Below are 26,263 nucleotides of genomic sequence, written 5' to 3' on the forward strand. Positions count from 1 at the left end.
CCATGCCCCGTGATGCTTCGCCGGCACCCATGGCTGAGAGTCACCTTGTGGTGCAAGGGAATCTCGCCTGTGCCAGCCAGGTTGTCGCTCCTTAACACAGCCAGACTGGCAGGCACTTCAGCACTCTCCTCTAGGCTACACCAGCCCTGCCGAGTGACAATAGATGCACCCTGGCTCCTTCAAAGTGTCCCCCTGTGGCTTCCAGTCCTTGATCACTGGATCCCCCCAGAAATCCCCACCGTGCCTTAGCCCACCACTCCTGTATTACACACAGCCCTGGAGTTCAATTCTAAAACAAAAGGAAATGTATTTAAGAAAGAATCAAGATTTAAATAAAAACCAGCATGAGAGATGGGAACAAATGTGCCTTATTTAACACCTTTATCAGTGACCTGGAAGAAAACATCAAATCATCACTGATGAAGTTTGCAGATAACACAAAAATTGGGCAATGGTAAATAACGAAGAGGCCAGGTGACTGATTCAGAGTGATCAGGATCGCATGGTACACTTGGTACAAGCCAACAATACGTGTTTTAACATGGTTAAATGTAACTGTCCGCCAAACAAAGAATGTCCGCCAGATTTCCAGGAGCAGTGACTCTGAAAGAGATTTGAGGTCATGGAGGATAATCAGTGATGATCAGCTCCTAATGTGTCGCTGTGGCCAAAAGAGCTAATGCAATCCTGGGATACGTAAACAGGGGAATCTCGACTCGGAGCACAGAGGTTATTTTACATCTGTATTTGGCCCTACGTGACCATGGCTGGAATCCTGTGTCCAGTTCTAGTGACCACAATTCAAGAAGGACATTGATAAATTGGAGAGGGGTCAGAGAAGAGCCCTGAGAATGATTAAAGGATTAGAAAACCTGCCTTCTAGTGATAAACTCGAAGGGTCAATCTATTTAGCTTAACAAAGAGAAGGCTCAGGGGTGACTCGATCGCAGTCTGTAAGTATCTTCATGGGGAACAAATATTTAATAATGGGACTCTTCACTCCAGCAAAGGAAGATCTAACACAGCCAATGGCTGGAAGTTGGAGCTGGTCAAATACAGATTGGAAATAAGGCGTAATTTTTTAATGATGAGAGTAATTAATATTGGAACAAGTTACCAAAGGGCGTGGTGGATTCTCCATCATTGACCATTTGAAAATCGTTTTTCTAAACGATCTGCCCTCAGAGCAATTTTGAGGCTGTTCTCTGGCCTGTGCTATACAGACTAGATGGTCCCAATGGTCCCAGCTGGCCTTGGACTCTATGAATTTATTCTAAAGCTCAAACTTCACTAACACGTTCCCCTCTTGGCTAAAGAACTTTTTTCTCACCCAAAGTTCTGTTCAGCATTTTCAACCAGGCCTGGCTGGGATCCTTTTCATGAAGCCAACTCGCTATCCATTTACTTCCTCAGTGAAGGATGCCAGGGTGTCTCTTTGCATCCCCAAATGTACCACAACAGCCCTTGGAAGTTCACCTCAAGAGAGCAACTCTCTTCCTCTCTTGCTCCTGCTGTTGCCTTTTCCTGGTAGTTGCCTTCTGAAGTCTCCTCCAGCTCTTCAGCAGTATTTGACTCCTACGGTGTGAGATACAACAATACCCACTGGTCCCCTGGAGACAAGTGTCTCCCATGCCCCTGTCTGGAGGAGTTTGTCTCAAGACACACTACCTCCGAGTGACCTGTTTCGAACACGCCCTAGAGAACATAATGGTTAGTATCAGCAGAACTCCTCACATCTTCTCCATACATCCATCTTGATATGATTATGATGACCAGTGTGACACAGGCTTTCTTAGGGACCTTACATGGCATTCTTCTAGTGAACCCTGGGGACCCTGTACCCCTGTGTACCCCAGCGCCCTCTGCCAGTTGGCATCCAGAGGTTCTTGGGTCACTGGTGAATGTGGTACCTACGTCTTGGCATGGCCCCTCTGGACAGGGGGAATGTCACCCTGTGGGGGAGGGAAAACTCCATGGCTCTGAGCCCTGGTGCTGGATGCATCAACCACAGGGCGCTGGTGGGTGGGGCAAGGGACCAGAGTCGTTCCCAGGGAGCCGAGTCCCAGCTCCTAGGCTAAGGCTCTGCCAATGGCAGGGGGCAGGTCCCTGTGCCCAGACCCAGGGGATGGGGAGAGTCCCCACCCAACCGCCACTGCCTGCTGAGGAAGGTGATGAGCTTCACTCAGGACATGGGACTCCTACTCCTGAGTGCTAAATGGGACAGGCCAGCCCAGGCCCCGCGCTAGCTCCTCCATGTGCTTCCCTTGAGGAGCGCAGCCTGCCCCCTTCCCCCCATCCCTGCTGACTGAAATCCACTGGCTCGCCAAGTCCTTCCCACTCCCTTATCAGCAGTGTCAGGTCATCTCTCTGAGTGCCACATCACCCGCTCCTTGAACACAGAGCAACCGGCCCTGAGCAGCCAGGGCATGGCCTGCGAGGGCACACACAGCGCCCTGGCAATGGCCCCGACAAACAGCACAACCACCCTGCTATAAGGACAGCACACAAACACCCACACCCACAAACAACACCGCCCTCCCCCCACAACATCCCTGGAACAATACCCCACAAAAACACGCCCCTGAGACAACACCCGCCAACATCCACATACAGACACAACACCCCACAAGTCATGCAGCCTCACACAGGGACAACAACCCTGTAACACCCTTCTAACACACAAACACAGAGACAACACCCTAACAAACTCCCCCAACACCTTCCTGGGTAACAGTGCTGTCACAAACTACACAAGCCTGCAACATGAACATCCTGACAAACCACACAACATGCCACGTTGTGCATGCTCACAAACACCAACACCCTTCAGATAACCCTCGAACTACACCCCCCGCACAAACAACACAACCCAGACCCCCGACAGGAACACCCTCCGAGCTGGTCACAAGCAGGCACTCCGGGGGTTGGCTGGCTTGGGGGATCAGTACCAGCGATGGAGCCCACCCAGACTGCTGCCTCATTCTCTTGGGACTTGCTCTTCCTACCACCTCCGGGGAGACTCTGTTTGACACCCACTCCTGAGCCCTTGATCTTCCAGCCAAGGAAGGCAGCCCTGCCTGGGAGGCACTGAGCTCGGCTCTGCACAGTTGCCTGCTGACTCTCTGCTGGGGCCACCGGGCCCAGACCCCGAGGAGCCCGTACTCCCCTGGCCTGCACCTCTCAGCTGCAGCTTCATTCCCAGCCCAGGAACACGACTGGTGGGGCCAGATCCCAGGGGGCTAGGACCAGATCCCAAAGCATCCTGTTGGCTGGCAGCCCGTCAAGAGGCCCAGGACTTACGGAGCTGAGGTGAGGTGGGGCTGAGACACGGGTCGGCAGGAGAGCTGTTGGGAGGCTGCCCATGCTCCGTGGGTAACAGACGTCATGAGCTATGCTTGCTGAGTCCAGCTGAGCTAGACTCCTTGTCCGCTCTGCAGGGACCAATGCACCTCACCCAGGATTTCCAGTGACACTCAAGCAGCATTTTCAAAACAGTCGGGTCTATTAGTCAACTGGACACAGCCCTGGAAGTCCTCAGGTCACCCAGAGACATAAAGGTTAAAGCATCGTCCATTCTGGACAACCCCAGAGCAACCCACCAGCCAAGCTGTAGTGACTTCCATTGGCAGGCTCGCTCTCTTCCCTCTGTACTCAGTTCCCAGGTGAGAGTGTCCAGGATCCTTCCAGGAGCCACCTCTTTACCCCTCCCCCCCCCAACACCTTCCAGTCCTTTGCTCTCAAAGTGGGGTTTCCGTTCAGCTTCCCTGATGAGAGGTGGGGAAATCCTCATCCCCCTGGGTCACTGGTTGCTAGGTGTCAGTGTCCCGGTGACTGGGTTCTCCATTGTCTTCTCGGATTTTCCACTGATATCGGTTAGCCTAGGCCAGTCCTTTTTAATAACCCATGATGTGGAGAAAGTAAATAAGGCAGCGTTATTTATTCCTTCTCATAACACCAGAACTAGGGGTCACCCAATGAAATGAATAGGCAGCAGGATTAAAACAAACAAAAGGAAGTATTTTTTCACTCAACACACAGTCAAGTCAGTCTGTGGAACTCCTTGCCAGAGGATGTTGTGAAGGCCAAGACTATAACAGGGTTTAAAACAGAACTAGACAGATTCATGGAGGATAGGTCCATCAATGGCTATTAGCCAGGATGCGCAGGGATGGTGTCCCTAGCCTCTGTTTGTCAGAAGCTGGGAATGGGCGACAGGGGCTGGATCACTTGATGATTATCTGTTCTGTTCATTCCCTCTGGGACACCTGGCATTGGTCACTGTCAGAGGACAGGATACTGGGCTGGATGGACCTTTGGTCTGACCCAGTCTGGCCGTTTTTATGTGTTTATGTTCTTATTCAGTCCACTCAGACAGCCAGGCGACACTCACACGCTACGGCCATGTCTATTCTACCACGTCTGTCGGCAAAACTTGTCACCGGGGGAGTGAAAAAACAGCACCCGAGTGACATACGTTTTGCCAGCATAAGTGACTGTGTGCAGAGCGCTATGTCGGCAGGAAAGCTGCCCCCCTCAACGTAGCTACCGCCGCTCGCTGGGGGTGGTTTAATAATGTCGCCGGAAGAGCCCTCTCCTGTCAGCACGGAGCGGCTACACGGGAGATCTTGCAGCGGTGCCGCTGCGTTGGGTTCATGCAAATATTACCGAAAATTCCCAAGGATCTGAGCTCATTTTGCAGAAGCCAAGTATCCAGCATCTCATGGGACACTCTGGCATCTGCAGCTCCACCACATCTCCCCACAGCCTGGTTGGAGCCTCACACGAGGCTGGGCTGAAGGGATGAGCTTGCAGTGGCCCCTTATGGCCACTTGGGGTGGTGTGGAGCTCTGTAGGGAGCCAGATGCCCCCCCCCCCCACCTCATGTGCCCCAGAATGAGGGAGCCCCAAGCCACCTCCTGGTCCTGAGTCTGGCTGCTGGCACTCACAAAGTCCTGGCTGGGTTTGTTTAGCCTCAGCTCCCTGGGTAAAGGGACGAACTCGTGTGTCACCGTCTCTGGGCCTGCAGGGTCAGGGTCTCAGGCTTGGGCTGTTTGAATGCCAAGTTCAGGCTGTCCAATCTGCCCGCTCTGGGCAATGCCTGCAACGCCAGCCTAGACGAGCAGAGACAGGTGCTGGGCAGGTGTTGCTGGAGCCCCAGAACTCCCTGGAGTCACTTGCACTCAGGCAAGTTTTATCTTCTAAATAAAAAATTAAATCCTGGGGCAGGGATTTATTTAGTGATTTAGTGCTTAGACGGGGCGGGGCAGATCTGGGAGCCAGGATTCCTGGGTTCTGTTCCCAGGTCTGCAGTAGCTAGTGAGCTGGTCACTGTCACCCTGGACAAGTCCCATCCCTGTTCTGTGCCTCAGTTTCCCCATCTGTAGCATGGTGACACTGACCCACCTTTCTAAATTGCTACGCAAGTGCCAACTATTAATATCACCAATGGGGACACTGAGGCACAGAGAGGGGCCTGCCCATGGTACCGATGAGCATAGAATCCCAATCTGATGGCATGTCCATGCTCTCACCACAACTCTCCCTGTGCTAATGCCAGCCATTGCATCCTGCCTCCTTATCTCCCCTCCTCTGCACGGGGGACTACCCTTCCCTTCCCGCTCTCCCCCGCGTTGGGGCATTGCTGTGTGCGGTTAAGCAGCTTCCACGATGCACCCCAGAGGTGACTGCAACTCCGTGCTGGTGAAGGGGGTAGCTTGCAAAGTACGCCAAGGAGCTGGGAGACAGACGGGGCTAGGGAAAGGTCAGACAGTGGCCACTGGCTGACCCCACTTCTCCGGCATCATCTGGCACCTGCTCCCTGGAGGCTCTTAGGGGCCGTTTATTGCTGGTACAGCCTTGTGCGCCCAGGGCCGCGCCCAGCCCAGCCCCAGCCGCCCCCGTGCACTGGTGCGGCAGGTGCCCTGGGGCGTGACCCAGAGAGGAGCCGCTGGCAAGGCCCATTGGGTAGGGCACCAGGCCAAGGGCGCTGCCGGCTCCTCCTGGCCTGTGCCGAGCGTGGGGCAGCCCACCTGAGTCACACCCCCCACGGGACCGGAGAGGAGCGGGGCCAGCGTGCGTGACCCCGGCGGCCAAGCCACACGCTGACGCCGGGCCGGAGCCCCGGGCACTGAGGGCGCAGGGGATCCGCCATGGCCCCGCGCCCGGCTCTGGGGCTGCCGCAGCGCCGAGCCCTCCGGGCAGGTCCCCGCCATGTGCCGGGCTGGAGGCGGCGCAGCCGGCGAGCGGTTTGCCGGGTGCGGCCCAATCAGCGGCCGGCCCGCGGCCCAACCCTCCCATTGATGGAGTCGCCGCGGATCACCCCACGCGGCCGCCGCGCCGCCTTAAAGCCGGGCCGGGCGCAGGGCGCAGCTTCGTTCCTTCGCCGGCTGCGCGCCATCGGCTCCGCGCCCCACTGTCTGCGCGCCCCACAGCCCCGCGGGGGGCGCCCCTGGGCTGGCCGGGCGCCGGCTGGGGACCATGTGGCGGATCCTCTGGGCGCTGCTCTCTCTCGCTGAGCCGGGGGCCGGCGGCTCCTTCAGCAGGAGCGACACCTTCTGCTACCTGGAGGCGGCGGGCACCGCGGGCACCAGGTACCTGAGCTTCCTCAGCCAGCGCTCCGGCGCCCTGGCCCTGGTCCAGAGCGCCTGGGGCGGGGATGGGCACCTGCTGGCCTGCTCTATCCAGGAAGAGGCCTGGCTCACGCACCTGTACCAGGAGTCCTGTGCCAAGAGCCCCCAGAGCAGCCTCTTTGCCAGCCCCTGGAGCCCGGCGCGCCAGCAAGCCCTGGACAGCCTGGCCCAACAGACGCACCTCTGCAGCGGGGCTGAGCCCTTGGGGGCTGGCAGGCCCCGTGTGAGGAGAGCGCCCGTGGGCAAGTGGGCAGGACTGGCCCTGGAGGAGCGTGGGCGCAGGAGGACCCGGCGGGGCTGGACGATGCCAGGGACGCTGTGGTGTGGAGCTGGGGACTCTGCGGGGAACCTCAACGAGCTAGGTAAGAGTTGTGGAGCTGCAAGGTCCCCAGTGCCCCCAGCTCCCCTGGGGCAGAGCGGGCAGAGCTGGGACCCCGCACTGTGGGCAGGGGGAGCCGGCAGGTCCCAGGCTAAGGCCAAAGAGGCTGGAATGAGTTGAAGGGAAATAAATGAGCTTCCTGCATTTGCCCTAGTGGTGATCCGGTGGCACACGCCTGGGCCTAGGGTGTCTGGGGACAGGCTGCCCGGTCTCCTCACCATGCTACCTGCAGGAGCTGCCTGTCAGTGGGGACTTTGCTGTGATTCAGTGGCTCTGGTCTAACTGTGGTTCCAGCAGGACCGGGAGACGTGGGCTCCCAGCCTGGGGCAGACACCGGGGCTATCTGTGCCTGAGCCAGGACAGCTCAGTGTCCCTCAGTCTTGACTTTTATCATCTTGGTAGATGGGGCTGGTCCCTGGGGAATTCACCCCCCCCCACCCCAGCCTGTGAGCCTTTGCGTGTGACCCCCGCAGGAGGGGTGTAAGTATCTGTGGGAGCTGGTTCAAGGCTGCTGCATTCCTGAGCATGGTGACGGTGGCCCAAGGTGCCCCATGGGGCCAAGACATTCTACAGGCTACTTGAGGGAGGCCCTAGAGAAGCCCTAATGGGGCCAGACCTTCAGCAGGTACAGCGCCCCTGCCCCTGCAAGTCCAGCCTGGGTTGGGTGCTGATCCCTGCTGGGGATCGTGGCCAGCGTGTGAGACAATAACCCACCCTGCAGGTCCCCTCCTGCCCTGCCAATAGGTGCCCCGCCCATTGCCCACAGGGGGCAGCAGCGAGGGAGCTGGGGCCTCTGCGGAGTGTTGCTTTGCTTTGCTGGGCACTGCCCCCCCTGAGCCACCCGACCCTCCCCTGCAGGAATCTTCCAGGGCCCAGACTTGTGCTGCCGGGAACACGACCAATGCTCAGAGCAACTCTCTGCCCTGGAGTACAACTACGGCATCCGCAACTACCGCCTGCACACCGTCTCGCACTGCGACTGCGACACCAGGTGAGCCGGGCTGGCACGGGCAGGACTCGCCTGGTGCTGCACCAGCTCCCCGGGGCTGTCCGCTCAGCCACTGGGGAGCTACCGTCTGTATCACAAAGCCACCCTGGCACCTTGGGCTCCGGAGACGCCTAGAGTGGGGGGCTGCGAGTCGGGATTGAGGAGCATCAGCAGAGCTGGGGGTGGTGAGGCCTGCAGGTCCCCCCAGCCCCTCCTGCAGCCGTGCCATGCGGCTCCCGAGTGCCCGCCCCTGCTCCAGTGTCTGCGGCCAGCAGGAGGGCGGCTAGAAACGGCTCAACTCCCCGGGTCCCACGGAGGCACTGGCAGACCCCGGCCGCCCCTTTCCTCGGCGACTCCTGCTTCACGGGCTGTGCAGGATCCTGGCGCTGTCACCTCGCACGCCCAGCAGAGCCGCTAACCGGGGGTTCAGCGCGGGAGGGGGCTGGGCTTGGACAGCGGCAGGGCTCCTCTGCGCTCCCTTCTATGCCCCCCCCGCCCTCCTCGTGCCCTTCGTCTGAGCCAGCCCTTCCTCCCCCCGCCCGCCTTGTGCTGCGCGGCCCTGACGCCCCTCGCTGGGTTGCAGGTTCAAGCAGTGCCTGCTGGAGCAGAACGACACCATCTCCAACGTCGTCGGCATCACCTTCTTCAACCTGCTGGAGGTCCCATGCTTCGTGCTGGAGCAGAGCGAAGCATGCGTGGACTGGCACTGGTGGGGAGGGTGAGTACCCAGGCAGGGTCCTGAGCCCCCGGCCCTGCTCACAGAACCACGCCCAGCATCTCGGGGGGGCTCTCTGACCCCAGGGCCATCAGACAGGGCAGGCTGGAGCTGCAGCCAGTTTCCCCAGGCCAAGGTTCAGTCTCTGGGCACTGCGCCCAGCAGGCCTGGGTGCGTCACTGGAGCGGGGGCTGTGCCAGGTTCTCACTAGCGTGTCCCTGCAATGCCCTTTGCTAGCAGTGCTGGAGAGCCGGGGCTGTCCCTGGAATTGGGCAGCATTCCCATTCACCCCTGCACCACGGGCTCCTCTCCGGGTGCCTGCTGCCACATGACAGGGTGCAGAGATAGCTTCCCAGGGGCTCTCATGAGGTGCCCCATGGATCCGCGTCAGCTCGTCAGACATCCCGAATCCTGCCAGACTGCATGGAGCGGCCACAGGCTAACAGGGGGAGCAGGGTTGGCTCAGGTGTGGGAGACTGCCATCTGCCCTGGGAGCACGGTGAGGTCCCTGAACTCAAGACCTCTCTAGAAGTGAGTCTCCAGCCGGGCTGCTCACGGGGCTGCACCAAGGAGGCAGGAGCCCCAGGGCAGGGGTGGGCTGGGAAGAGAGGGACAGACTCGCCCAGCACAGTGTGTCCCCTGCGGGGTCTGGCTGCTGGTGGCAGGCGGGGCACATGGGGACTCTACCAGGTGACTGTCCTCTAGTGGTGGAGGGGAATGGGGGAGAAGACAGGTCAGCAGGGGGCAGACAGTGGGCAGGGGACCGGTGGTGGGACCCAGCCCGGTGGGGGTTGCTAGGCTCTGCTGCCATCCAGTGTGTGGGCGATCAGGGCAGAGCCTGCAGGGCTATCGGGCCAGCATGCCTGGCCGAGAGCCTGGCCCTACTCCCTTCTCCGGCCCTGGGCTGCCTCTCCCGCTGGGACTCCCTCGCTTGGCCAGTGCAGGCTCTGGGAAGGCTGTGGGTTCCCTGGCTGGCCCTGTGTGGGGGAGGGGGTGCTGTGGCGAAGCAGCTGGGTACCAGTGGGGCGTGTGGGTGTCTTGCTCCCTGACTGGCTGCTGCAGGTGGCATGACTCAGCAGGCGGGACTCAGCCAGTCGGCCCCACCCTGGCACTCCCACATGCTGGCACGGTGCCAGCCGGGGCATGACTGTCAGGAGCTCCAGCAGCACAGCCCTCTCAGTGCCAGCTGGCAGGGGGCAGGCGTGTGGGTGCTCAGGGAAACCCCTGGGAGCAGAGCCCAGCCCTGGAGGGGGTGGGAGTTTGGGGGAGGGCCTTGTCTCACTCCCCCTCTGCTCCCCAGGTGTAAGCACTACGGTCTCGTAGCCCTGGCCCGGATGGTGCAGCAAAGCCAGTACCACTACGGCCTGCCCCCGGGGGAGACGGCCAGCCCTGCCACGCGCCCCCCGGGCAAGGGCAAGAAGCACGCCAGGCGGGGCAGGAAGCACCAGAGGAAGAACTGGAAGACGCCTAGGCAGGACGCTGGGGCCCAGGGGTCCCAGAGCCCCAGAGAAGATCAAAGACCTGTCACGCCCCCCCTGCCCAGGGGCCTGGGCACACTGCCCCCTGCCCCTGCTGAGGATGGAGCCACCACTCCACACAGGCATGTCCCAGACCTGGGGGGGCAGGAGCCACCACCCCTTACGAGGGCCTCCGAGCAGGGCCCCACGCCGGGGACTGAGCGCCCACCCCCTGGTGGGGCTGGAATGGAGGGGGTAGGGCAGCCCCAGGACAGGGACTCAGCGCGCCCTGCCCAAAGGACTAACTCGCCGCCCACCCCAGCCTCGGAGCCACGCCGCACTCCCACGCCGCACCCGCCCGAGCTGAGCCGCCAGGGTGAGTGAGGGCTCTGGGCACAGGGGCTGGGGGGTTGCCGTGGGTTCTCTGGGGTGGCATGTTCTGCGGGGGAACTCCCAGAGAGTGCCCGTGCCCATGATGTGTGTGCACAGAGCTTGAGTGCCCATGGCGCTTGGCCCAACATTGTGCAGAGCGAGGCCCTGTGCAGGATTTCTGGGCCCCTGACCCGCTGGGGGGGGCCTGAATGATGTGCCTCAGTTGACCCCAGCCCAACTCCCTCCCCCCAGCCCCAGCAAGGAGCTGCGGATGCTACCGGCACCTTGACCAGTGTGAGCACAAGATTGCGCCCCATGAGGTCAAGTACCAGCTGCGCAACCCGGACTCCCGCACCCTGTTCCACTGCAACTGCACCCGCAGGTGAGTGCCACTTCCTCAGGCAGCGGGGCCGCCCCTGGGGTGCAGCCGGGTGGGTGTCCCGGGCTGGCTCCGCTCTGACTGGTGTATGGAGAGAGGGGCCAAGGGCCTGGTGCTGGGCCTTTTCCTTCCCACTGTTGCCCAAGCTAACCCTGGCTCCCAGGGACTGTGCCAGGCGGTCTCTGCAGTGGGCGAGAGGGAAGGGCCCCGGAGACAGGGTGGAGGTGCTGGTGACTCTGCAGGAGCAGGGGGCACTCGGTGCATGTCTGGAGGGGTGCTGGCCCATGCCCAGCATTGCCTCTCTGCCCCCAGTGGGGTCCCGCTGTGAGCTGTGCCCTGTCCCCACAGGCTGGCGCGGTTCCTGCGCAGGACGAAGGGTCCCAATGAGGTGCTGTCCGACTTCATCTCCACGGCCTGCTTCGTGCTGGAGCCGCCCAGGGGCTGCGCCGACGGGGAGCAGCAGCCCAAGTGAGTACAGCATCAGTACCAGGGGCTGCCCAGGCCAGGCTCAGAGCCTCTGTGCCCGGGGCTGGGGCTCGGGAGAAGGGGGGCATGGAGTCCCCTGCAGCCTGGGCTCCCAGTCTGGGGGTGGGGGGAGGTCCCCTATGCTGGTACGTGGGTGCTGCCTAGCTTGGGCCCTACCTCTGTTTGAAGATCCCCTTGGAGGTGCTGGAAGGGGCAGCCCAGGCTGGGCTTGCAATGCGGCTTTCTCCCCACTGGGTGGCAGCAGAGGATCACCCTGCGCATAGACAGGGCGGGAGGGATTGGAGCCTGGATCTCCTGGCGGGGGGGGGGGACCGCTGGCATTGAGGGGCCCTTCCCCACCTGGAGCCCCTTGCCCTGCCCAGCCCCCCGCCCCTCTCAGCTCTGGTTCCCTCCCCCCAGCTGCCTGGCAGCACTCAGCCATTAACAGTGGCAGTGCCATGGTGGGACCTGGCAGAAGGCACAGCCCGAGTGGGGCACATGGGGCAGGCTGGCCAAGCAGGCGGGCTGGAGGGAGTGCCCAGGCCCAGAGGCTGTGGGAGGCTGGAAGAGAGGGGCTCAGGTCAGCTCCCCACAGCATGCCCCCATGGGCCCACGGGAGCAGGGTGGAACTGAGGGGGCTGGGCCCCTGCCTTCCTCCCACCCTCCCTCCTTGGCCCCATGGGGGTTGATTCCCCAGCAAGCCAAGGGCTGGGGCCTCCCCTGGTGCCAGCGGCGTGGCGCTCCCTGGGCTAAGCGGGCTCCTCTTCTCTCCCAGCTGCATCGGGTTGGGCCGGGCCGTCCTGACGCCTGCGCAGCACCTGAAGAACACGCTGGGGCGGTGGCAGGCGCGGCCCGCAGCTTCCGTCAAGGTCAAGCGGCAGGAGTGGGAGGCGCAGGGCAGCCCCCCCAGACTCTACGACAAGTGTCTCCAGCTGGCCAGGGCAGCCCGGAGGTCAGACCATCACCCAGCACCCCACTGAGGCCAGGGCACAGCCTGGACGTGGGACCACGGAGCCAGCCTGTCTGCAGGGGGAACGTGGCGCTGACACTGTGGCCAGCCCTGCCCCTGCTCACCTCCGGCAGGGCTGGGAGACTGACAGTGCCACTGGGCAGCCTGTAGCCTCCAGCATGGGCACTGCAGGGAGACAGGACCCTCCCAGCCTGGTCTGGGACAGGGGCTTGGTTGTCCCCTCCCTCTCCTTCACCTGCTGGTGCCGCTGCCCCCTGCCACACACTCCTGAGGGTGGGCTGGGCAGGGCCCTGGCCCGGGCAGGAGCTGTGGTGCACGTGTGGGGCCAGGCTAAGGCGTTGCCTCCCCTCCACATTCCCTCCCCCGGGAGCACCCTGCCTGGGGGAGGGGCTCTGTCCTGCCCCATGGGCACCCCCCAGGGCTGGGCCCCAGCTGGGTCCCTTGAACACGGGCCCTAGGGGAGAAGCTCCAGGCCAGGAGGCCACTTCCTGAAGCTCTGCCATGGGGGGCAGCAGTGGCCCCTCTTCAGGACTGCAGCCCGGGGGGCTGAGACAGGGGAAACCAGCCCCACCCTGTGGGGAATCCCATGCTGGGGGGAGGGGCCGCTGCCACTAGCAGTGCCCCCACCTGAGCGGGGCAGGAGGGCTCAGCTGTACCTCCTCTAGGCTGGGGGGAGAAGGGGGGTGAGTCAAGACTGTGGGGTGCTGTTCCCAGCCTTGCTGTGTGAGCCTGTTACTGCCAGGGGTTGGGGGCAGAACTGGCCCATGACAGCTGTAGGGACAACTTTTCTACAGAGCCTATTTCTTTACATCTTTTCCCCCTAATGCTGCAGCCCTCCCCCTAGCGCTGCCCCTCTGGGGGCCGGGTATGGGGCAAAGGGGGCCGTTCCGGCTGGGCCTGAAGCAGGCATGGAGCTGTGGGCCAGGGCCAGGGGCCATTGCTCTGTAAATAATGCAGCAATAAAGTGTTTCCTTCACGCCGGCTGCGTCCTGGGCGGGGCCTGGGCCCGGGGTGGGTTGAGCAGCCCCCAGCTCCTGCCGCCGGGGGGGGGGGGGGGGGGGGGGCTACTTCTCTGTCCCATCAGACTCTTGTGCCTCCCCCTCATTCTGTGCCCTCTCCCCCCCAGCAGTACCCAGGCCACTAGCAGAAGAGGAGGGGGGAGGGCTGCCTGCAGGGGACTGTGGCCTCTTCCTCCCCAGGCCCATGGGAAGGGCAGGCCAGCCAGCCACCCCTGCTGCATAGGGGGTGTGGGCCAGGGGGAACGTTGCTAATTTTATTCACAGCAAAGGCAGAGCAAGGGAGCCAGGGTGTGCACACGCCTGGGGGGGTGGGGAGGCCAAGGGGAGCCAGCGGGTGCAGATGGCTTGGGGGGGGGGGGATTTTTCACATGGGGGTGATGGGACAGGACCTAGGGCCCCAACTCTCCAGGGGAGGGAGGGAACAGCACTGACTTCAAGCTGCCAGCCACCCCTGCCCCCGAGGGCAGTGTGGGGCAGGGGAGCTCGGCTCAGGGAAGCATCAGCAGCGGGGCAGCAACTGGCTTGGTACACCCTTGTCTGCTATGTTGTGGGGAGTCAGGGCCCCCACCCCTCACCAGGGGCACCTCCCCCCACTGCTCTGCTGCTCCAGTTCCTGTGCTGAGGGTGGGGGGCGCTCAGGAGCCCCCCACATGCAGTGAGCTGCACACGGAGGGGCCATGGCCCCTGCCCCTGCGCTCCCAGTACAGAGCCAGGCAGAGCAAGCGGGCGAGGCACAAAAGAATGACCCCCCCCCCCCCCCCCCCCCGACTAGCTCCCTGCTGCTGCAAAGGAAGGCTGGGCCTTCAGGAACCACCTGTGACTAGCACCCCGCTTTCACAGGCCCCCTTAGTGCTGGGCTGGGGCATGGGCTGGCACGGAGTGCCAGGGGAGTGCCTACTACTGAGCACTGCCATCCAAATGCTGAGCCAGCCCAGGCCTTCCCCGTGAGAGCCAAGGGGGGCTGCAGGCCCCACAAGCCAGCCCCAGGCCCCGTGGTAACCCTGCCATCCCGGCCCCACCTCCTCCTGCAGATACCAGTTCAGTAAATCAAAGCACAGGGTGGGCACCTGGGGGTGGGTCGTTTATTCCATCAGCTGCAATGTGGTAGGACTTGCCGTGGGCCCCAGGGCAGCCAGGTCCACACACTCCCTGGCAGCTTTGGGTTGTTCCCTCCCACATGGGCACTTGTGCTACAGGACCAGGCCAGGCTGTGGGTCAGTGACCCCCCCCCACTTGTGCTGCTTGGCTCTGTCCTGTCCCCCTCTGCTCTCATCTCCCCTGACACTGTCCCTGTGCCCCCATTTCTGCACCAGGCCCAGCTCCTGCCCCAGCCCTGTGGGTCAGTGCTACTGTCCTGAGTGACCTGACATGCTCCCCACGCAGCCGCAGAGCCAGGGCCAGCGCTCAGCCCTCCTGCCCCGCTGGGTGCCTGGCACCCACCCCCTTGGAGACTCCAGCTGGGCCCCCAGAAGGCTCCTCAGCACCCCTCCCCCCCATCCACGTTGTCGTCCGGGCCATGGGGCCAGCCCCACTGCCTTGCCTCTTCCCCAGCCTGCTCCGCGTGGGTGAGGGCAGCGGGCTCGGCCCAGCAGTGCGGCAAAGGAAAGCTCTACTCCGTCTGGGCTCACCCCGCACAGAGGAGGACTCGGGCTGCAGCTTGGTCTGCCAGCCACTCACAGCCAGCTCCCCCCGTCACATCCTGGTAGCCTCAGGCTGCCAGCCCTGCCCACAGTCCCTGGCATCGCCACTGACTGCTGCCGGGGGCCCTGCCATACCCAGTGTCCCGACTCCCTGGCCCTGCTCATGCCCTACGGAGTCCGTGCTCCAGGCTGCCCGGGGAGCGCTGCCCAAGGCTCCGTCTCCGAGCTGATGGAATCGGAGCTGGGACCCAGGCACACAGCCTGGGGTGGAAGGTTTCACGGCTGGAACAGCTAACACGGAGGAAGGGGCACTGCGGCCCTGCCAGGGCGTCACTGCACTCACACTACCGGGCCCGGCGGGCGGATGGCTGGGGTGAGCAGCCGTGGGGAGCGGAGCGACCGTGCGATGGCCGATGCCCGGGCAGCCCTGAGCAGGGCGTGTGGCTCGCTAACGGCTGTTGCCTACATCACACCAGCAGGGACGGATCACAGTGCGGGCAGGAGAGGCAGCACACGAGGAAGCACACGGCAAGCTCAAAACGGGGATCGTTGCACATGGGCGCACAGAGGCCAGGCCCAGCAGTCACGGCGTGATGCCAGCTGCTCGGCACTGAGTGGCTCCAGTGGTGCCCGCAGCTGGCGGGGGCTCCTGGCTGTCCCTGGAACCGCTCCCCTCTTTGGGGGAGGTGCTGAACAGGTTGGCAGCCCCGGCCGTGGGGCTGGTGGGACTCATCCTCCTGGCAGGGTAGCCCTGGTCTGCACTCGCCCGCCTTGGGCCCATGGCCTGGTCGACAGTCTCCAGGCGGAGCGCGGGCAGCAGGCCGAGGTTCCGGGGGTTGGCCCTGGCCAGGGGGTTGTCGTCAGAGAGGCACCAGGTGCCGCAGTGCTCCCCCGCAGTCCTGTAGCCGGGGGCACGGCTGCTCTCCCGGCTCTCGGCAGCTCGCGCTGGTTCCTGGGTCTTGGCATTGGGCCAGGGCGGCTCCTCCTTTGGCAGCTGGATGCTGGGGATCTCGCCCTTCACGGGGCGTCGGCTCTGCGGGGACGGGCTGCGGCTGGGCCCCCGTTCGCGGCTCGTCGGCCTCAGGATCAGCCCCTGGAACTTGGGGAGACTGGGGCTGCGGCTCCGGTGGCTCTTCATCTTGCCAGGGCTGGGGCTGCGGGACTTGGGCGCCAGCAGGACCAGGGTGCTGTTGTCCTCCTCCTCAGAGCTGGCGTTCGAGCTGTCCGTTTGGCTGCTGCCCTCTTCCGACGTGGGCAGCGAGATCTGCACGCCCACAGAGACAGTCAGCGGGGAGACAAGGCTGGCGCTGCCCCACGGGGAGCGCGGGTGTCTCAGGGCAGGCGGTACACCCAGTCCGCCCTCTCTCATGCCCCTCACCTCCCTACACCGAGGGTTCAGCTACCAGGGAGCGGGGAGGGGGGATAGACATGTCACAGCACCACTCAGGGCAAGGCCAGCTCAACTTCTGTGGTGTCTGGGCAGCAGCTGGTGCCATGGGGCCCCCCAAGAACCCCCATATAGTTTAGCTCACACCCCCAGAGCTCCCCTCCCCATCATCCCCCCCCCCATCTCCTCTCCCCCACCGTGATGCCCTTGTACCTGCACAGCAACCCCCCGGTGCACTCCCTGTCCCCACCTGCATAGTGCCCCCGCCCCCCGCTGCGTCTTGCCCCCTGTGGACACGCCTGGCAGGAAGCTGCTCACCTGGAAGGGTTCTGTCACCCCAGTGATGCTGCTGTAGTTGTTGCCGTAGTAACCGAGAATGTATTCGCCCTTCCCTTTAGGTAGCGCCTCCTCCGAAAACATCACCTACAGCCCCGGGGAGAGCAAGGGGGCGTCAGGGGCCGTACCACCCACACGAGATGGGCCCTGCAATGCACCCGACCCACCCCCACCCCTGGCACGGCAGAGCATCCAGCAGGGTAGCTCAGATGCAGGCCCATCACAGTGCCCCTTGGCGTACCCAGGAAGGACGTCTGGCGCCCAAGGGCGTTTCTAAGGGGACAGGCAAACGCAGAGCTGGCAGATGGAGAAGTGCCCTGGGCAGCGCTGAGAGGGGGCATGGCACTAGTCATGAATGCAGGAGCGCCGAGAGGCCAAAGGGGCTGAATGCCTGCTCGCTGGGAGCCTGGTACCCAGGGCCCATGGGCACAGACTGCAATGCAGATCACTACCACCAGCAGCCGTTGGCAAGGGCCTTGCTCCTTCTGTGGCATGGAGTCCAGGCTCCAGGCTGTCAGGTGGCTTGCATGGGATTGTGTGATCGTCTGCCCACAGGGCAGCGGCTGTCTCCATGCTGTGAGGGGCTGGCTCAACTGGGCATGTGGCTGTCTCTCTAGTCACGGATCCAGCCCCTGGACTGTCCTACAAGCTGTAAAGCCCCACACCTGGCCTCTGGCTGGTGCTGGTTCCCCAGCTCCCCCCCACACACACACCTGGTGGCCCCCAGCACAACTCCCCTCTGGTGCAGGATGTCCTGCTAACAATGGCTGCCTGTGTGGGCTGTGTGCTCCACCCAGCCTGGAGGGAGGCTGCCCTAAGACGCTGTGGGCCAGGAGATCCCGAGCACACCAGGCTCTCTCAGGGACTGACGCTCACCTGGCTGGCGCGGATGCTCGGCACAGCAGGGAGGGCTCGCTCACCGTTGTGGGGGGGAAGACGGGGGGCTCAGTGGGGTACTTGGGAAGCAGAGGCAAAAGGAGCGGCCAGCGGGGGCCAGCTGGGTGCATGGCCATGAACGGGGGCTGTGTGGGCCCCACCATGCTCACACACCTGGTACATGCTGCCCTCTGGGTCCTCATGTTTGGCCCACACATACGCCACGTAGTCCTTGTAGTGCCTGAAACCCACCTGCAGGGAGAGAAGTCCCAGTGGAGAGCTAGACGGGACCAGGCCCCAGCCCCCCAGAGAGTGCCCAGTGCTAGGGTTACCATATTTCAGCAAGCAAAAAAGAGGACGGGAGGAGCCCCGCCCTAGCCCCGCCCCTGTCCTGCCCTAGCCCCACCCCCCCTCAGAATCCCCAACCCTCCCCCCTGCTCCTTGTCCCCTGACTGCCCCCTCCTGGGACCCCTGCTCCTAACCGCCCTCCAGAACCCCACCCCCACCTAAGCCTCCCTGTGCCTTGTCCCCTAACTGCCCCCTCTTAAGACCCCCCCACCCTAACTGCCCCCCAGGACCCTACCCCCTACCTGTACCCTGACTGCCCAAAACCTTATCCCCTCCCCCCCCCCAGAAAGCCCCCCGAACTCCCGCCCCCCCATCTCTTGACTGCCCCCTCCAGAACCTCCCTGCCCCTTCTCCGACCCCCTGGCCCCCTTGTTGTTGGCCTTCGCCTAATGTCTCTGTGAGCTTGCTCAGGAATGGCCTGAGCCGTTCGTCCCGGCACGCTGGGCAGGAGGAGCGGGGGAGAAGCTCCAGACTGCCGGAGGGATCTGAGAATGCAGGGAGGGAGGGAGGGAGTGATCTCTGCTGCAGGGGAAGCGGAGGAGGGGCGCGCTCTGCATGGGGGGGGGGGGGCGCGGGCGGAAAACCGGACATTCACAAATTCCCCCCGGACGCTATTTTTAGCTAAAAAGCCAGACATATCCGGGGGAATCCGGACGAATGGTAACCCTACCCAGTGCTGACCCCTGCCCATGCCAGCGTGCCTCACACTGACTCCTAACCCCGCCCACACCCCTGTAACACCGACCTGCACAACCCACCCCGCACCAGCGTGCACCTAACACTGACCCCACCCTGACCCCTAACCCAGCCACACTGACCCCAACCCTATTACCAGACCATGCCCAACTCTAATCCCTGACCTCTAACCCCAGGGTGCTTGATTCTGACCCCTAACCCCAGAGCATGACTACCCCGACCCGGCCTGGTCATACCCCCAGAGCCAACCCTGACCTGGCCTGGCCATACCCCCAGAGCCAACCCCAACCCGGCCTGGTCATAACCCCAGAGCCAACCCCGACCCGGCCTGGTCAAACCCCCAGAGCCAACCCTCAGCTCCCAGCCAGCCTCTGCCAACAACCCAGCCTGATCTGGGGGCTCCATTTAAGACACGGCCAAATTTTCAGAGGTGCTGAGCACCTGCAGCACTCGCTGCCTAGGCTCCCCCCCCCCCCGCCACAGCCCTAAAGTCCTGAGCTTTCTGAACCCCCAGGGTTTGCCCTCGATGCGCCTTGCAGGCTCTGAGCTGTGAGGGGCTCTCCTCCCCGGCCCCGGGGCTCCCAATCACAATGCATGGTGAGACTCCCTTTGTGCACAAGTCGCCCCCACCCCACAGTCCCAGTCCCCGGCTGGGCATCCAGGAACTGAGGCACCCGAATCAGAGGAGATGCTGGCCCCTGGCCAGCCCCGAGCGCTAGCGGGGCCTGGGCTCGCCCGTCAGGGGTTGGGAGCGGGAGACACGTCCGCTCCATCACTTCCAGCCATGCTCCTGCCGTAGCAGCAGGGCCCCGGGTTGGAGCTGTTAGCGAAGAGCAGGCTCTGCCCCAGCCTCCCCTTGTCCCTCGGCTGCACGGACCCAGCGCAGCGGCACCCAGGGCAGGGCCTTGGCACGCGGCAGCAGGTGGCTGTAACCCAGGGGACCCCCGAGCCCCTGGGGAATCCAGTCAGCAGCCGGGTCAAGGGGGCAGTCCCTGCTGCCCCACCAGGGGTGAACAGGAGAAGAGGGACGGCCCCTGCTAGGGAGAGGGGCCAGACTCCTCCCTGGGGTGAACACACTGAAGCCAAGGGAGCTACCCCAGGGGGGGTGTGACGGAGCAGGGAGCAGGGCAGATTTGACCTGGGAATGTTGCAGGGGGGTTGCAGTGGGGATGTGGGACTTCCCTTGAAGGAAGCTACCTGAGCTGTAACCTGAGCCAGGAACGGGGGTGGGGAGAATTAACACCTTCTACCCGGGAGACTGAACAAAGGAGAGGAGCAGCGGGAGGAGTTTGGAGTGGAGTTTCGGTTGGGGCTGGGTGGTGCAACGCAGGGAACCCCAAGCTGGGGTCTAAGCTCCCTGAACCTCCCAGAGGGACCTAATTGAGGGGGTCTGGTCGTACCTACACGCTCTGCTTGAGACTGTGTTCCTGTCCTTAAATAAACCTTCTGCTTTACTGGCTGGTTGAGAGTCGCAGTGAATCTCGGGAAGAGGGGTGCAGGGCCCTGACTCCCCCACACTCCGCGACAACTGGTGGCAGCGGCGGGATCTACTGCTCCCCAGTCACTTACTGCAGGAAGCGCTGTCCATGGGGTGCAGTAGATCCCGCCGCTGCCACCAGTTGTTGCGGATTGTGGGGGAGTTAGGGCCCTGCACCCCTCTTCCCGAGATTCACTGCGACTCTCAACCAGCCAGTAAAGCAGAAGGTTTATTTAAGGACAGGAACACAGTCTCAAGCAGAGCGTGTAGGTACGACCAGACCCCCTCAATTAGGTCCCTCTGGGAGGTTCAGGGAGCTTAGACCCCAGCTTGGGGTTCCCTGCGTTGCACCACCCAGCCCAAACCGAAACTAAACTCCCAACTCCTCCCGCTGCTCCTCTCCTTTGTTCAGTCTCCCGGGCAGAAGGTGTTAATTCTCCCCACCCCCGTTCCTGGCTCAGGTTACAGCTCAGGTAGCTTCCTTCAAGGGAAGTCCCACATCCCCACTGCAACCCCCCTGCAACATTCCCAGGTCAAATCTGCCCTGCTCCCTGCTCCGTCACATCTCTCCCCCCTTCGAGACTGAACTGAGCGGGGTCACTCTGACCAGTGACCTGGGGAAGTTCAGGGCTCCCTCTCCGGGACAACGCGTCCGCTATCAGGTTGTCACGTCCCTTCACATGGACCACGTCCATGTCATAATCCTGCAGGAGCAGGCTCCATCTCAGGAGCTTGGCGTTGGCTCCTTTCATCTGGTGCAGCCAGGTCAGGGGAGAGTGGTCGGTGTGCACGGTGAAGTGACGCCCAAAGAGATATGGCTCTAGTTTCTTGAGGGCCCACACCATGGCCAGGCATTCCTTCTCGATGGCCGCGTAGTTCTGCTCCCGGGGTAGCAACTTCTTGCTCAGGTACACGATGGGGTGTCTCTCCCCCTTTTCATCCTCCTGCATTAACACCGCCCCCAGTCCTGTGTCTGAGGCGTCGGTGAACACCATAAAGGGCTTGTCAAAGTCTGGGTTTGCCAGAACTGGGCCACTGACCAGAGCCTCCTTCAGCGCCCGGAGAGCCTCCTGGCACTCCTCGGTCCAGACCACTTTGTCTGGCTTCCCCTTCTTGCACAGCTCAGTGATGGGGGCGGCTATGGCGCTAAAGTGGGGCACGAACCTCCGATAGTACCCTGCCATCCCAATAAAGGCTTGGACCTGCTTTTTGGTTTGAGGAGCGGGCCAGTCTCTGATCACCTCCACTTTGGCTGGTTCCGGCTTTAGGCAGCCGCTTCCCACCCGGTGGCCTAGGTAGGATACCTCAGCCATCCCCACCTTGCACTTCTCCGGTTTTACGGTCAGCCCAGCCTTCTGGAGTCGGTCCAGCACTTGTCTAACCTGGGATATGTGGTCCTCCCAGGTCTGGCTAAAGACACAGATGTCATCGATATACGCCACGGCAAAACTCTCCATCCCCCTCAGTAGCTGATCCACCAGGCGCTGGAAGGTGGCCGGCGCTCCCTTGAGGCCGAAGGGCAGGGTCAGGAACTCATAGAGCCCCAGAGGGGTGACAAAGGCCGATTTCAGCCTGGCATCTGCATCCAGCGGCACTTGCCAATAGCCCTTTGTAAGATCCATGGTGGTAAGGTACCGAGCACCTCCCAGCTTGTCTAGGAGCTCGTCCGGCCTGGGCATGGGGTAGGCATCGGCTACAGTGATGGCATTGAGCTTCCGATAGTCCACACAGAACCGGATCGACCCGTCCTTTTTGGGGACCAGCACCACCGGCGAGGCCCAAGGGCTGGAAGACGGCTGGATCACCCCCAAAGCCAGCATGTCATTGACCTCTCTTTCCAGGTCCTGAGCAGTTTTCCCTGTGGCTCGGAAGGGGGAGCATTTTATAGGCGGGTGCGATCCTGTCTGCACCCGGTGGACAGTCAGATTAGTGCGTCCAGGCTGGTTGGAAAACAGCTGCTGGTACAGATGCAGCACCCCTCCGATCTCAGCTCGCTGGGCAGGGGTTAGCCGATCAGAGAGGGGAATTGCTTCCAGGGGGAAGCCAACTCTTGTCCCAGGGAATAGATCTACTAAAGGGTCATCTCCCTGCCCCTCCCACTGTCCACACACGGCCAACACCATATTCCCCCTGTCATAATATGGCTTCATCATATTCACATGGTACACCCGGTGGTGGTGTGCCCGGTTCGACAGCTCCACCACATAGTTTACCTCGTTTAGTTGCTTGACAACCTTGAAGGGCCCTTCCCAGGCGGCCTGGAGTTTGTTTTTCCTCACGGGGATGAGGACCATCACCTGATCCCCAGTGGCGAAGGCGCGGGCCCGTGCTGTGCGGTCATACCAGACCTTCTGCTTCCTCTGGGCTCTGGCCAGATTCTCCCTGGCCAGGCCCATGAGCTCGGCAAGTCGTTCCCGGAAGGTCAGGACATACTCCACCACCGACTCTCCGTCAGGAGTGGCCTTCCCCTCCCATTCGTCTCTCATCAGGTCCAGGGGCCCCCTTACCCGCCTTCCATATAGCAGTTCGAAAGGCGAAAACCCGGTAGACTCCTGGGGTACCTCCCTGTACGCAAACAGCAGGTGAGGTAAGTACTTGTCCCAGTCCTGCGGGTGCTGATTCATAAATGTTTTCAGCATCATTTTTAGCGTCCCATTGAACCTCTCCACCAGCCCGTTGGATTGGGGGTGATATGCTGAGGCCCAGTTGTGCCGGACCCCACATCTCTCCCACAAGCACCGGAGTAGGGCCGACATGAAGTTGGACCCTTGGTCCGTCAAGACTTCCTTGGGGAACCCCACTCGGCTGAAAATGGTCAGCAGCGCATCCGCCACAGTGTCTGCTTCAATGGACGATAAGGGCACTGCCTCGGGGTAGCGGGTGGCGAAATCTACCACCACCAGGATGTATTTCTTCCCAGACCGGGTCGTCTTGCTGAGAGGTCCCACTATGTCCATGGCCACCTTCTGGAAAGGCTCCTCTATGATGGGCAAAGGTCTCAATGCTGCCTTCCCCTTGTCCCGGGCCTTCCCCACCCTCTGGCAGGGGTCACAGGATCGGCAGTACTGCCGGACGTTGGTGAAGACCCCGGGCCAGTAAAAGTTCTGTAGCAGCCTCTGCCTGGTGCGCCGGATCCCCTGGTGCCCTGCGAGAGGGATGTCATGGGCCAGGTACAGTAGCTTGTGGCGAAACTTCTGGGGAACCACCAGCTGCCTCCTGATCCCCCACGACTCCACTTCCCCCGGGGGAGCCCACTCTCGGTACAGGAACCCCTTCTCCCACAGGAACCTCTCCTTGCATCCTCTCCTCATGGTCTGTACCACACTGAGGTCAGCCAGGCCCCTTAGCTTCCGCAGGGAGGGGTCCTTCTGCAACTCGGCCTGGAACTCGGCGGCTGGGGAAGGGATGGGGACCTGCTCCCTCTCGTCGGCTGGGTCGGAAGCCCCAGCCACCCCGCGGCCTGTCCTTGGGTGTTCCCTCCCCACCCGGGAAGGGTTCGGTGCCTCCGGTGGGACATCCTTCCCAAGGTCAGGGCGTAGTGCCCCTCGCCGGCTCTGGCTACGGGTCACGACTAAGGCGGTCTGGGGGCTGCTTGGCCAGTCCTCTAGGTCCCCCCCCATCAACACCTCAGTGGGCAAATGGTGGTGCACTCCCACGTCCTTGGGGCCCTCCTTGGCCCCCCATTTCAGGTGTACCCTCGCTACGGGAACCTTGAATGGGGTCCCGCCCACCCCGGTCAGGGTCAGGAAGGTGTTGGGCACCACCCGATCTGGGGCCACCACCTCGGGCCGGGCCAGTGTCACCTCTGCGCCCGTGTCCCAGTATCCATAAACTTTCTTCCCATCCACCTCCAGGGGAACAAGGCACTCGCTCCGCAGGGACAGCCCCGCGCCAACCCTGTAAACGGAGAACTTTGAATCCGGAGCATCTGGCCCCCCAGAGAAGCTGGCCGGGGGCCCTTCTCTCTCTTGAGCAGTTGATAAGCTGCCAGCCCCTCTTGCGTGGGAAGCCTGCCCCTCGTCCGTCTGGGCCTCTACCAAGTTAACCCGGTGCGGGTTCGGTCTGCTCAGTCTGTCCTTGAGCTTGGGGCACTGGGCCCGAACGTGGCCTCTTCGGCCGCAGTAATAGCAGCTCAGGTCCCGTGGGTCCCCTCGAGCCGGTCGGTTGTCCCTGATGCTGGGCCTTCCCCGTGGGAGGGGATTCCCCATATTCCCCCTTTGGGAGGTCCCAGGGTGACTCTCTCTCTGCATCGCGGCGGGCCTGTTCCTTTGGGGCTCCTCCCTGCCACCCCCTGACCGGCTCTTTACAAACTCATCAGCCAGCTGCCCGGCGTGTCGCGGGTTCTCTGGCTTTCTGTCCACCAACCACAGCCTCAGGTCGGATGGGCACCGCTCATACAGTTGCTCCAGTACCAGCAGTTTAATCAGGTCCTCCTTCGTCTGGGCCCCACCAGCCCACTTGCTGGCGTATCTTTCCATGCGGACGGCTAGTTGCAGATATGAGATCTCAGGGGTTTTATCTTGACTCCGGAACCTTTCCCGGTACATCTCAGGAGTCAGCCCAAACTCACGTAGCAGGGCCTTTTTGAATAGTTCGTAGTCCCCTTTCTCTGCCTCTCCCAGTTGGCGGTACAATGCCACGGATTTGGGGTCCAGTAAGGGGGTAAGGACCCGGAGTCTGTCCGCGGGATCAACCCGGTGCAGCTCGCAGGCCGTCTCAAAGGCCTCCAGGAAGTCATCCATGTCCTCCCCCTCCTTGTATGGGGCCATGATGCACTTATCAAAGCTCCGTGCAGTCCTGGGTCCCCCCTCACTCACCGCAGCCGGGGGTTCGCTGCCCTTCAATCTCGCCAGTTCCAGGTCATGCTGACGCTGTCTCTCATTCTCCTGTCTCTGTCTCTCTTTCTCCTCCCGTTCATGCTGACGCTGTCTCTCTTCATGCTGTCTCTGTTGTTCACGATCCTCCAGCTCTCTCAGTTTTAGCTCTTTCTCCCATTCCAGCCAATTCCGCTCCACGGATGCCGAACGTCGCCGGGAGGATCCTCTGCTGGCCGGCGAGCTTCGCCGGGAGGATCCCCTGCTGGCCGGGGGGGTCACGGCGCCTTCGGTATTTGCTGGGCTCCTCCCCACCCTTCCCCTAGGCATAGGAAGGAGGGGTCTCGGGAAGCCCTCAGCAGCCGGCTGACCACTCCCAGCTGGGACAGACACTGGTGCCTGCGCTGCATTTGCCAGGCTGCTTCCCTGAGACACAGGGATCAGTTCATTCGCGCGATCTTCCGCCTCCAGCTGGGCAATGAGCTGTTCTTTGGTGAGCCTCCCAATGCGCAGCCGCCTCTGCTTGCACAGCTCCACCAGGTCGCTCTTAAGCCGCTTGGCATACATCTTCCTGCTGGCCACTCACCGGCCTGTGTGCTCACAGCTCCCCACAGTTCCCAGGGGGACCCCTAGTGTGCCAGCCCTTCTCGAGGTCACCACCTCTCTGCCAGGGTCGAGCTGCAGACTCCTCCGCCCCTGGGACCACTCGCTGCGATCCCCCCGGGGGACCCTGTTACTGCAAAAGTCCTTCTCGCTGGTCACACACTCCCAGGGGTAATAACCGTCTCTCTCTCACTCTTCAGCACGCCTGGTCCCCGTCAATCCCCCTTCGTTTTACTGCTCCCCAGTCACTTACTGCAGGAAGCGCCGTCCACGGGGTGCAGTAGATCCCGCCGCTGCCACCAGTTGTCACGGAGTATTGGGGGACTCAGGGCCCTGCACCCCCGGCTTCCTGCGATTCACCATGACTCTCAGCCAGCCAGTAAAGCAGAAGGTTTATTTGGATGACAGGAATACAGTCCAAGACAGGTCTTGCAGGCACAGACAACAGGGCCCCCCTCAGTTAGGTCCAGCTTGGGGTCCCAGGGCATCCCAGCCCACCCCCCTTTGGGGGGTCAGAGCCATCTCTGCCTCCCAGCCATCTCTCCAGCCTGCTTCCAGCACTCTGCCTTCAGCGACCCCTCCCACAGCCTTTGTTCAGTTTCCCGGGCCCCGGAGTCACCTGACCTCCAACCCCCTCCTGGGTTCTCATGTTACAAGCTCAGGTATGTTCCCTCGGGCCGACTCCCATCCTCCGATGCAGACCATCCTAGTCA

The 26,263-nt window shown here is 62.4% G+C and overlaps 2 protein-coding genes across 2 annotated transcripts in view; one reads left to right on the forward strand and one right to left on the reverse strand.

Annotated features, from left to right (window-relative positions):
• The first annotated feature begins 6,282 nt into the window (after positions 1-6,282).
• On the forward strand, positions 6,283-13,306 carry PLA2G3 (phospholipase A2 group III). Its single transcript, XM_034791642.1, has 7 exons — positions 6,283-6,991; positions 7,867-7,999; positions 8,580-8,714; positions 10,012-10,544; positions 10,793-10,922; positions 11,268-11,387; positions 12,160-13,306. The coding sequence occupies exons 1-7, from the start codon at positions 6,478-6,480 to the stop codon at positions 12,362-12,364; spliced, it is 1,770 nt and encodes a 589-aa protein (XP_034647533.1). The 5' UTR covers positions 6,283-6,477; the 3' UTR covers positions 12,365-13,306.
• Positions 13,307-14,449: 1,143 nt separating this feature from the next.
• INPP5J (inositol polyphosphate-5-phosphatase J) overlaps positions 14,450-26,263 on the reverse strand; it is a 28,341-nt gene continuing 16,527 nt past the window's right edge. The window contains exons 8-10 of the mRNA XM_034791472.1: positions 17,787-17,966; positions 16,719-16,823; positions 14,450-16,277 (exon numbers count right to left, since the gene is read on the reverse strand). Of these exons, the coding sequence (XP_034647363.1) occupies positions 15,597-16,277; positions 16,719-16,823; positions 17,787-17,966 (966 nt within the window). The 3' untranslated portion in view covers positions 14,450-15,596. The remainder of the gene's footprint in view (positions 16,278-16,718; positions 16,824-17,786; positions 17,967-26,263) is intronic.

This window comes from Trachemys scripta, chromosome 15 (assembly GCF_013100865.1).
Source record: "Trachemys scripta elegans isolate TJP31775 chromosome 15, CAS_Tse_1.0, whole genome shotgun sequence".
Lineage (NCBI taxonomy): Eukaryota > Metazoa > Chordata > Testudines > Emydidae > Trachemys > Trachemys scripta.